Below are 12,389 nucleotides of genomic sequence, written 5' to 3'. Positions count from 1 at the left end.
GAGCCTGGTGCTGTATCCATCCCATAGACAATGAAATAACGGCTACTGTTGTGATAACAATTAGCATTTTGGACAACAATAAAGTGACAATTTGATAGATGTCTGTCTGCAGTGTACCAAAAAACAATCCAATATAAAGTGGACATTATTTTTGTAGTACAACTGGTCAGAAATGTGGACTAGTCACGCAACAGGGAATTTCAAAATGTAGCAGAAAATATCCTCACTTCATAGTCTCTTCAGTGTGTACAGTAAACCCTTTTACCTACGAGGTCCATTTGAATTTTTATGAAGTGCTCCGAGCGACATGGGAAAAGCATCCTTATTATGCATTATGAGCATTTCAATGACTTTTTTTATGACACTTCCTCTCTCTGAGGCGGATGTCGGTTCCCCACCCACTGGTGCACGCACAGTACAATCAATACATGAGCTCTATCATTAGGTATTAGTTACACATACTGCTCATCTGGCTGAAATTGAGCATTCCCCCCCCTCAATGTTCAAATTCATGCCCAGCCTCTCTTCTGGGGCTGTAAATTCCCCATACAAACGCAGATGATTTACAAGTCGAAAAGGAGAAGAACATTTGACGTAGCATTTTATATTTGTTGCACGCCCTGCTAGAATTGTCACCCTGTGTGGCAGCACATACTGCACATACCCGAAACCGACATTGCACTTGTGCTATAGTCTTTAAAAAAAAAAAAGTAATCCAGACGTATGGTGAAGGGGATCAACCTTACACTACGTACACAAGCGCACAGTGCATTGTTTTCTTTTCTCCACAGTCTGCAAAATAGCTCTCTTCATCTTCCAGAAAAAAAAATGCTGAAAGCACACAACTTCCCTCCACAGGCCAATATGCAGGCTTGATGCAAGCTCTCATCTGCGAGGGCTTGTATTACGGCCTCATTGTGGGGGTGGGGGCCCACTTCCATGCGGGCAAGTTTATTTGCTACTGCTGCTTTAAGATGTCTACAAATGAGGGTACCCCAACACACACACACACACACACATTCTCGTGCTCTTCCCACCCTTAAGCCATCTGACAATAACAGCCCTCAGAGGAAGTCAGCGTGTGAGCTCATGGGTGTCGGCGTAAGCATTTTCTGCTTTGACTGACAGGCCGGCGGTTCGAACCCTCTCTGTGCTGCTCCTTTTTTTTGATCTGCTAACACACTTCTTTCTGTGTTCCACAAAAGGGAATCATGTTTGACTTGGATGAAGCACAGGGGGCAGAAGTAGTCACACTTAAGTAGAAGTACAGATACTTGTGTACAAAAAAAAGGCGTAAAAGTACTGATTCAGTACTCTTACTTAAATTAAAATACAAAGATACAATCTGAAAAGTACTTGAGTATAGTAAATGATTCTATTATTTACAAAACTCATTTTGATAACATGGCAAAACGGAAAAACAAAACTGGCTAATGATGACAAGTTACCCCCCCACCCCAAAAACCCCGCATGTGCGTTTTTCAGATTAGAGAGAATTTTTGAATGCCACAAGCTGGTGTATGTTTATAGTGCCAGTGGCACAAAACACAACGTGTTCGCCTCAGATCATTCTTGGAGCCCGACGGCATCAAACAATTCTCTTAAATAAGGCCATGGATGGGAAATATGTTGCTTTCCGAATTTGTTGCGTCATGTTTGTTAAGGTGTCCTGGTTCACGTTCCTCAAGGTCTCGATCAAGTCATCAAAATCTCAACCACGGATGACTTCCCCTCTTTTCTTTTATTAACCGGTCCTTCTTTTATCACAATGGGTCGTGACTTGTAATCAATGGAGGTTGAAAAAAGTTAACAAGCCTATTTAGACCAAGTAAGGATCAGAGAGTACGGATATCCGTTTTCAAATGTTGGAAGTAAAAAATCTGTAACAAACAGACATAGTGGTACTTATGAGATATCAAAAGCAAATTTCCCCAATGAAAAGAATTTAAATGGCATTAAGCCGTTCCAGTCTGCCCCAAAACACAAGCATTTTTTTTTTGTTAAGTGTTTTTAATAAAGACAAACAACACTGTATTTATGTATTGATTTATGTACAATCGTGATGGATAGGCTGGCAGATGAGGTTAGACCGGAATCCCCGAGGATCAAAATGCTCACAGATGAAAGCAGCGAGCAGGTGGAGGAACATTTAGAAAGGTGGAGGCATGCGCTGGAAAGGAGGCAAATGAAAAGGAAGATGTTGAGATTGGTCTTTACGAGTGACCAAGTTAGCTAGGTTTAGAAATGAGCTCATCAGAGAGACAGCCAATGTTAGAACATTTGGAAACAAAGTTAGAGAGAGCAGACTTCAATGGTTTGGACACGCCCAGAAGAAAGCGAGTGAGTATATTGGTAGAAGGACGATGAGGATGGAGCTACCGGGCAAGAGAGCTCGATGAAGACAAAAAAAAAAAAAAGGAACTGTACACTGGGACAAACCCAGTCACAAGCAAGTGTGCTTGCAAGGGGCGTGGCCTAGTGAGTGACATCAGGAACATGGCCGGTTAGTGCTTTCATTTTGTATTTGTGTTTGACTGCTTGTACTGTTCAACGGCTCTTCATTATTGACTCACGGCACAGAGCAAAAAAAAAAAAGCAATGGCACATAACTTGAAAATTGGTAAATCGGGGCACATATAAATGAAGAATCCACTGTACCTGAAAAATCTAACTACAGCAATTAAGTATTTGTACTTAGTTACTTCCCACCACCGAGTTTGAATGATGCCTACAGATTTGAACACCCAAAGTTCTCAACACCCCCTGGCCTCCACACATGGTGGTGGGGGGGGGGGGGGGTGTTGATGGGGAAAGGCCCACAGTGTGAATCCTTTTCTTTTCTTTTTTCTTTTCACAAAGCAAAACAGTTGCTTGATTGGCGAGTGTGGGCGTGGGAGTCCTCCGTGTTTGATGTGTTCCTCCTGATCCCCGCCAGACACTTTGATCTGGCGTAAAACAAAAATATTCCCAAATCCCACAGTCCTGACTGGGTAGATTAGCGGCCATATATGCATAAACATCTAAAGGGGGGCTGCTCATCTAGGGCAGTGGTCAGGTCACATGACTGCGGCAACTTCAAGCGGGCCCTCACAACCAAAACTTCTAAAGGTGTTTATGTTTGTATGTCTGATAATTACCCGTGGCCCGTATGTTATTATTTTTTCTTCATAAACGAGGGCATTCTCATTTAAAAGCGCAGGACCCTCGTGGTGCCGTAATGGTCCTGGTGTGGGAAACGGATGGTACAAGAAATAATTAGACTGATTAGTGGATCCTTGTATGCGAAAAGCCAAATTACGGACAGTGCGTCTAGGTGGAAAAACAACAACTGTTTATGCTCAACTTCTGAGTGAGAAATGAAGAAGAAAGTGGTAGGCTGACCAATTTATAATATAACAATAACAATAATAACGTAGCCTTTGTATGATGTTGTTTTGATGAGACTGAAGTCCAGTTTTGGTGCTCATTAGATGATCACTTAAAGAGCAAGACTTTCTGAATGTTTGATGCACCTTCACATTAGCATTCGTACGCTTGTCTTGTTAATGTCTTCACGCTAATGGCGTTGTGAATGTGGAAATTCAGCGTTATTCGTGGATCATTCGTTCTTTCCATTTTCAATTGGCAATCGAAAATGTAAAAAATGGAAAAAGTAACTGTTTTGTCTTTTTAGTAATCTAACAAAAACAAATGTGTCCCATTTTTTTCCTTGCATTTTTAAATAGCATTCAAAAAAACAAAAAAGTGAGTCATTATTTTGTTATTTGTTGTTAAATCTAACAACAACAACAAAACAATGCCACATTTTTCACAGTCAAAGTTTTGGCCCTGGTCAAAAACACAGAATTGAAAAAAAAAAACGGACCACAGGACTAAATTTGCTTTTAAACATTTCATCGGTCTTGTTGGCCTCACCTGTAAATTTGATAACGAGCATTACCAAAGCTACGCTAGCTTGTTAGCCGTTCTACACGTTATTGACCAAACTAAAGTGTTGAAAATGGCTGGCTTTATTTCACAACACAACGCTAATAGAGGAACAAACTTGGCATTTTTGGGGTCTCCTGAATAGTGACTATCGCGGGGGTACAAGGTCTTGGCACTAGCGATATATAAGTTTAACATAAACCTAATTTTCACAATTTGAGCGAGAATTAGTTTTTATTAAACTACAAAATTCAATTGATTTAATTTGATGGGGGGAAAGCTCAGAATGTTCCAGAATGGATTTTGTTCGAACTTGTAGGTTCCACTCTGTTCATATTATTCTTAAGGAGAACACACAGTACATTGGAATGCACAGCTGACCTTTTTGGGTCTCTGGGGGACTGTTGGTCCTCGTCAGAGCAAGAACACAATCATACATTTTAATGATGTCACAAAGTGAGCCCCATTGGTCCATCTATTCAAAATAAAAAATGTCAATGTCTCAAAATGTTCTTTTTGAAAACTCTCTGATCAACCCCCCAAATCCTTGACTTACCAGATTTTTTTCCTCAGTGACTGAGATTTGCTTGAAGCTTGAAGGTTATGACTTGAGACCTCCCACCTATATTAACAGCATACCTGAAATACACAAATGTGATGTGATTAAAAAATAAATAAAACGACCACCACCGAGTAGACAGAACAAATCTGGTCGACGTACCTCGCCAATTGCTTTTGTAATACATTTTTTCAAAATTGTAAAGAGACTTTTGTGCACACCCACCTGTGAATATCACAGTGAGGCAAAGGCTACATGAACAAGAAGCAAAAAGGGAAAACACATGCTTGACCGCGAGGGGACTTCAATAATTGATTTATTCACATTTCTGTAACCCTCAATGCTTAATCTGCGCGCCTGTGTTTGCCCTCGGAGGAGTTGTGTGACCTTGTTACAGCGCGCGCCGATATACCACCCTTGATTAAATACGGGACACACTTCTAAACGTTTAATATTAAACTATTTAGCTCCCAATTAAATGCACGGCGAGGAAATTGGATCATAAACTCTTTTAGGGATCGTTAGCAGCCATTAGACGGGATAATGGCGTGGCAATCAAAATCTGTCGAAAAAAAATAAAACAACTTCCAAAGTCTTTTGGTGACTTTGTTGTTTTTGGATCTTTTCCAAGCTGATTAATGTCGGATTGATTGATTTACAGTTGTAATTAGCCGTCTTCTGCTCAGATGCATAGTAATCATATATTTGCCAGCTTGTTTTAAACTATTAATTGGTTTCATTAACACAATCACTTAATTGAATAACAATTAGCAACCTTGGCTGCACCCCCTCTCTTGTGTTTTCCTCCGCAATGATAATGAAAGCAGCTTTCTTATCAGATTGCAATTTGGAGTGTTGGACTACATAATGACGAGTATGATATTGGGCTTGTTAGTTTATTCGAGGGGGGCTCACTGAGGCGTTGAGATGGCATTGAGCGCTTTGTGTTTAACAGGTAGGCACCATATGCCGCCGTAATCAGCCGCCGGAATCACATTTGGTTGTAAAATTGTCTTCTAATAAAAGCGGCTAGTAAAACAACACGGCCTAATTCAATTTCGGTTCAGGCTCAAAGTGAACAGCTGCTCGTGTTTGTTGCATTGTTGAACATTCTTGCAAACCAACGGATAGTTGACAATGACAAAGTTTTTACGATTTGGCCTCCATACACCAGCACGATGGATTTTGAATAAAACAACCGACACGTGACGGAAAGGTTAGATGTTCGGCTTTAACTTAAGACTTTGGACAAAAATATGGCATTTCACAGTTAGGAAACACAGTAAATGCTGACTGTCATATCGGCCGGGCTAGATCTCACCGGCGAGCGTGCGCATTCTGGCTGGCATTTCGGGTTGCAATGTTGATCAGGTTCACATTCTGGGCATTGTTCAGCCTTTTCTTCTTCCTCGAAGCTCGGTTAACTGGGTTTTGCTGGAAAATGTGTACTTTCCAGCTGTTGATCGATCATCTTTTAGCAGGCGGGCTCTTGTCCTCTCGCCGATGAGTGTGCGCTGTGGCCGGCTTCTACTGTAGCCCTGAATGTGAAAAAAGATACATTAGATAGCTAGATAGACCGATAGACAAATAAATGGTTACATAGATGGCTAAATGGAGAGAGAGAGAGAGAGAGAGAGAGAGAGAGAGAGAGAGAGAGAGAGAGAGAGAGAGAGAGAGAGAGAGAGAGAGGAGGGAGGGAGAGAGGGAGTGTGGCTAGCTGCCTAGCTAGCAAGATAGCTAGATATCTAGATAGCTATCTAGCTAGCTAGATAGATGGATAGATGGATAGATGGATAGATGGATAGGTGGATAGGTGGATAGGTGGATAGGTGGATAGATGGATAGATGGATAGATGGATAGATAGATAGATAAACTCATGGAGGCAGCAATTCTGTAGACAGATAGATAGATAGATAAACTCATGGAGGCAGCAATTCTGTGCGGGCATGGACACATCATTTCAAATCCATTGTGTTGGTGTATAAAGACAAACGCAAAAAAGAAACAGCAACAAAAAAAAACAAAAACCCTCTCATTGTCCAAATACAAGTGGACCGAACTGTATGTATGTGTTTTTTGTTTTTTTTTTAATCCCACTTAAATCCCACTGTAGGCTGCTTTTTCATCAAGTTTTCTGGCAGAAAATAAAGACAGGGGGGTGGAATAGCTGTCCACTCCACTTTAAAGAAGACAAGAGCAGGCACATTGTAGTGACAGCTCGCATTATGTGCGTGTGTGTGTGTGTGTGTGTGTGTGTGTAAGAGACACAGAGACAGTGGACAAGGCAAAGAATGGGTGTGTTAGCGTTAGGAAAACAGAAAAACAGAGAGAATGTGTGCGAGCGCGTGTGTGTTTGCGTGTTACAATGACAGCTTGTATTCTTTGTGATTAATGATGTGCTGTGTGACTTGATAAGTGCTTCGGAGGACCAACGCTTGTTTCAATTAGACCTTGTGAAGGTCGCGACGCTGTGCCGGCCTCTCATTATCATATCCATAATCAATCCACATTATCATAGGGCAGCGTGCAATGGATGTGTGTGATATCTTGGTCACACGCACACACACCCACTGAGACATCTAATCACATATCAAAACACAATGACATCGTCTCTCATTCAAAAGAGCGCGGGCGTGCACGCACACACACACACACACACCCTTCACTCCAACTTGATTTGAATCATAACAGTGGCTGCCGGGACGGATTGTCTGTTCAGATTAAAAGTGTGTATCAGAGAATTAGGCGGCGTTGATGGTGGTGGCATTTCACATCCCCTCTGCAGACACAAATGCCAAAGCATCATTCTGTCTCCCCCTCCTTCACTCTCATATAATACCGCACACGCACGCACACACATACACTTATCCAAGACCCTGGGGCTTTTTTAATAGAGGCGAAGCCATTCGTATGGTTTTACCCTTCTAATGAGAACAGATTGAGTGGTATTTACACTTCATCGGCTGATCTCGCCACCTACACGTTCTCCCCCCTCGTGTTTCGGCACACTGGCCAAAAGAGACATGTGGTGAGGAGCAGGAGTTTGGATGAAGGGACGGCGGAATGTGTACGTGTTTGATGATGGAAATAAATAAGTGTTAAAAAGTTTGGAAAGGGTGAAATTACTGTGCATTACATACGAGGGGTCAGAAGCATAATAAAGGGGTGTCCTTTGGTGTCCTCACAGAATCACTCAGTCACTCATGAAAATGCAGCTGAAGAATGAAACTCTGAGGACTTCTTGTGAGCGGCCAAATATTTGCAATTTTGCACACATACCAGCAGTGCAATATTAAGTCTCTAACATGCGTTTCCTTCATTTTATACGATATTTTTCTTGAGGTGTAACTCAGCAAAGTGTACCTGAACACCACTCGTTATGTATGTTTATGTGAGAGTTCATGTTCAAACTGTACATATTGTTCCAGCGGCTTACAATAACATGAAATGTAATTTTCAGGAAACCTTGTTTTGGGATGAACACTTAGGCCTACTCCGCTACTGTATGATGATGATGGGACTTTGAGAGCCAAGTATTTATTTATTTTTTTCATTGGCCCCTAGTGTGGAAGCTTTGACAACCAGTGCACGACACAGTCCAATGTCTGCATGAAGAAAACAGAAGCTTGAGGCCTCCAGATACGTTTGCGCTAATCAGCGCATTGTTTAATTTCAGGGGATCTTAACGACAATAGCGGCTGCGCAAATTAAACCCGTGACCTTCCTGTTGTGGGACACAGCCATTTCCCCACCAGGGTATCCTGACTGCACGGATGGAAAAATTGCACTAAAAGCGTCAAAGGTGAGCACGCAATCATTTGACGGGCACGATTGACGATTGACCTATAGATGAGATAATTCACTAATGTGGCAGGAGGTTAAATAACGTGTTTAAGGTGCGACTTGACTAATCAGCGCCGACGGCTGCGCGCGCGTCGCTCCTACAGATGGAGAGCGGCAGAGTCGTGACATTTCTATTTGGCAAAGAAAAGGCCATACTCAGCAGGAGTTATCAAAGGCAAAAAGTAAAAAGTTGGAGTTTGCCCCCCTCCTCCAACTCCGCTCTTCCCCCTGGAGATACTCATGTTAAGCATAATTAAGCAGATTTGATTAGCATCAAGCCTGGCTTCCTCTCTTGACTTTTAATGAATGTAAATCTACCATCTACATCCTAAAGATTAATTTCTGCCAATTAAAAAACACAAGAGGGCTTATTGGAGAGGGTTAGGGGGGGTGGGGCGGGAGTCTTGTCGGAGTGGGAGGAAAAAAAAGAGCGTTGGAGTCCTTTGAGTTGGGAGTACAGTCAGAGTTTTATCCTTCCCCCCCCCCTACAAGTTGTCGTATGGCGAGATGGTCTCTGGAGATGTGTGGCACTCCCTCGCCGCCGAGATCATTATCAGCACAATGTTCCGTGAAAGCCACTTTGAAAGGACTGTAAGCGCCATATGTAAATGACAGCCGTGTGTGTGTGTGTGTGTGCGGGTGTGCACAGGAACAGGTAAAAGGGTCAATTTGTCAAGACAAGGTTATTGCTGACTGATTATGAGCTTTGGACGTCTTTGCACGCCACCTTTTCTGAGCCAGCTTTTATTGGTTTCAAGATCAAATGGGGAATGACGGAAATTCATTCTCGTGTGATGAGCGGCCTAACTTGCTTGAAGAAGGCACCTGTTTGTTTGAATTGTGCCTCGGGATTCTACTGTTTTGATTTTTCTGCGTGTCCGCTTTTTGTAACATTTTTGTTTGGTGGTGTGCAGCGAGATAGTTTGTAATGTAAAACAATGTGCTTTGGGCTCAGTAAAGGTTGGAAAACTATACAAGGGTCACCAACATGGTGCCCAGGTCACCTCCGAGCATCACATACCGTAAGTAGTCGCTGGGCCTGTTCTAAAAATAGCTCACCGGTGATAGGACATGCGATTTCCTAGAAATGTTGGAGAAGTAGCCATTTCAAACTGTAAACACTTGCGGTGATTTATGGAAATAAAGTAGGGCTGTCACTATCAAATTGAATATTCTATTGATTATTCCATCAAGTAATCAAATAATCACAGAGAATTTCATTTTGCATTAAAGTGGATTACATTTTTTTTCCCAATTACTGTTTATTAACCAATTATTGTTTATTTGGTACCGTTTATTAATGACAAAACAACTAAACAAAATTAAGCAATATTACACGAGAGGGATTGATGTACTCACCAAAATGTTTTAAACTGATTCAGTTCCTGCTTTCCGTCATTGTTTTCCAAAGTAAAAGCAGATGTTTGCAGATGTCTTATTTCAATTAAACTCAAAAGGAAAACAGTCTTCTTTCGTGAAGGACTATGGAAATGAGAGCATAATTACTATTTAGAGTCTGAAATAAGAATAATTGAACTATTTTAAGTCGAAACGATTAATCGATTAGTAAAATAACTGTTGATTAATCTATGACTTTTGACGGCTCTAAAATAAAGTACTGCATTTTGATATCCAGTGTTTCCTTGTTGGTAAACGTAAGAAATCATGAATGTGATCAGTGTCTTCACAATGGATGAAGGTCATTAATGATAAAAAATTAAAGGTAATTTGAGCAAATTAGTTTCAGAGGTATCCAACTGGTAGCACTTCAAGAAATGCTGTTTGTTTTCGAGTCAGATTAAGATTTAGGGCATGTTTGCTTTCAAAAATAACAACTTGCATCTATTTTTAAGCATAACACGTGCTCCAAAATGTTAGGGGAAGATTACAGGGATACCTCTGAGGTATTAATGTGTTTATTAAGAAAGGCTTTGGATGCCACAGTCGGACTCATCGCCAGTATTAATCGGAATGAGGTGTATTGGGCGTTCGTAAATAGGCTTATCTGAAGTTTATGTAGGCTAATCTCTCGTTCTCTCTCTCTCTCTTTCTCAGTGTGTTCGTGTGAGAAAATGTCCAGACTCCTCCTCTTTATGATAATGTGACAGGAGCATCTCCTTGTGTGAGACAAGCCTCCATTCGCAATCAACTATGTGATCTCTTTTCTGCCTCAAATCTGCTCTCTGCTTTCCTGCTATCCTCTCATCGTCGCTCCTTTTCCCTCCCCGCAAAGCAGTCGAAGCGACAAAGTTACTTTCTTCGACTCAAAAGTTTACTTTTTCCTCCCGTTTTTGTTTTGTTTCACTGCCGCCGGTTCGCTGACTCGCGCGACCAACATGGCAACTCCCGCCGCTCCGACTCTTCTCCCTGTGGCTCCGCTCGGCCACCACCCTGCGGCGAGTTCCGCGTCCCCGGCCACTCACTCACCGCCACCTGCGGCCACCTCCGCCACTTCCTCCCCGGCTCCTCCGGCGGCGCGTCCAGCGCTGCTGCACCATTTCCGGGCGGACCTCTTACTCCCGAACGGCACCCAGCTGAAAAGCGGCGGCGTCGGTGTGGTGCCGGTGTCCGGCGGTGGGAACAAGCCCGTGTATGCTACGCCGTCCCCGGTGGAGAGCACCCCGCAGAACAACGAGTGCCGGCTGGTGGAGGTGAAGGGAGCCAAGCTGGCGTCGTTCACCGTCAAAGACACGGAGCTCATTTGCCTCCCGCAGGCCTTCGACGTGTTCCTCAAGCACCTGGTCGGCGGACTCCACACCGTCTACACCAAGCTGAAGCGGTTGGACATCACGCCGGTGGTTTGTAACGTGGAGCAGGTCCGCGTGCTCCGGGGACTCGGGGCCATCCAGCCCGGCGTGAACCGATGCAAGCTCATCTCCAGGCAGGACTTTGAGACGCTTTACAGCGACTGTACCAACGCGAGGTGAGGCCGGACGCGAGGGGGGTTTTGGGGCGGGGATGACTGGGTGGGTGACCCCGGTAGTGTGTGGGGGGGTTTCGGGTGAGCTAACATCGGCTTGTTTGTCCTGGATGACAGCAAGTCAATGATGGGGACACAAAATCCCAGGTGACTTGAACGCATCCCTTTTTCCACTACGGCACGACACAGTGGTCTCCCGCCTATTCGCGATTTTCTTGCAACCTCTCCCCCCTTATTCGCTGAAAAACGCTCCTATGCCCTGTGTACAAGGAATATAATTTACATCAGAAACGTCACACAAAGTGGTGTAAATACAGCTTTGGAAAAAAATAACATAAAAAATATATTTTTTAAACATTTTGGGGGTTCAGTATTTGTGAATTCACCCACTGCATTCCCAGACTTGTGTGGGGAACCTATGCCCTGTTATTTTCAGAAAACTCAACTATTCACTTTTTTTTTTTTTTAACAAATCCCAACTTTTTAGTATGATTTTTGTGTCCAAATACTGTCTAGTATGTTTGTAAGCATTTCAAATGCTACCAGCCTCTTCCCAAGTGTTTTGAGATCATAGTTTGTGGTATATTTATGGTCTAAATCATTCATATTGCCAATTTAGATCACTTGCGGCAGTGTCAGATATTCACAGATTTTCGCTATTCTCAGTCGGGCTCCGTCCACTGTAATTTGAATTTGAAATTTAGGAGTTACTTGCACGTTACACAGTACTTAATTGATTACAAAAAAAATGTTCATTTTACTCAAACGTACCTCTCACTAGCAAAATCAGAAAAACTGATCGTTTTGCAGGGATTTCTTCATTTTTTTCCCCTGAGCTGTATGCTGAAACAATAATGATCTTGTCTCAGTTTACTCACAGTTGATCTACTCTGTGTGAAACTGGAGCCTGTTTTGATGAACACAAAATCATTATTGTGTTGTATGAATGGCAACAAGTGGATACACAAGTTAGTTGTACCGTCTGTCCTGTGGTGGAAGAGCATTTAAACATTCTGCCCGTCACTACGCATCACTGGCTAGACGAAGAAAGATCCATTATTTATAGTAAAAATGACATTTAAAACAATGTTAAATGGAGCACATCTGACGATTTCTCACAGCACATTGGTTGGGAATCA

General features: G+C 42.6%; 1 protein-coding gene and 1 long non-coding RNA gene across 6 annotated transcripts in view; one reads left to right on the top strand and one right to left on the bottom strand.

The window, feature by feature from the left end:
• Positions 1 to 1,512: 1,512 nt before the first annotated feature.
• On the bottom strand, positions 1,513 to 11,321 carry LOC147140180 (uncharacterized). Of its 3 annotated transcripts, none has more exons than XR_015088820.1 (4): positions 10,758 to 11,321; positions 5,808 to 6,024; positions 4,484 to 4,566; positions 1,513 to 2,170 (listed from the first exon to the last, which is right to left on the bottom strand). It is a non-coding gene; the product is annotated as an uncharacterized LOC147140180 (long non-coding RNA). The 3 variants fall into 3 exon arrangements; XR_015088819.1 differs by lacking the exon at positions 1,513 to 2,170 and adding an exon at positions 2,813 to 4,402; XR_015088818.1 differs by lacking the exon at positions 1,513 to 2,170 and having other exon boundaries at positions 2,813 to 4,566.
• dachc (dachshund c) overlaps positions 10,425 to 12,389 on the top strand; it is a 36,325-nt gene continuing 34,360 nt past the window's right edge. Inside the window, exon 1 of one of the 3 annotated variants that reach the window (XM_086046124.1) lies at positions 10,425 to 11,253. In XM_086046124.1, the coding sequence (XP_085902250.1) occupies positions 10,667 to 11,253 (587 nt within the window). In that variant the 5' untranslated portion in view covers positions 10,425 to 10,666. The remainder of the gene's footprint in view (positions 11,254 to 12,389) is intronic. The other 2 variants (XM_086046122.1, XM_086046123.1) reach the window with 2 other exon arrangements.

This window comes from Filicampus tigris, chromosome 11 (genome assembly GCF_054856515.1).
Source record: "Filicampus tigris isolate MCC_2025a chromosome 11, RoL_Ftig_1.0, whole genome shotgun sequence".
Taxonomy (NCBI): Eukaryota; Metazoa; Chordata; class Actinopteri; order Syngnathiformes; family Syngnathidae; genus Filicampus; species Filicampus tigris.
The sequence above is the reverse complement of the archived record's forward strand: the minus strand, read 5'-3'. Positions and strand labels throughout refer to the sequence as shown.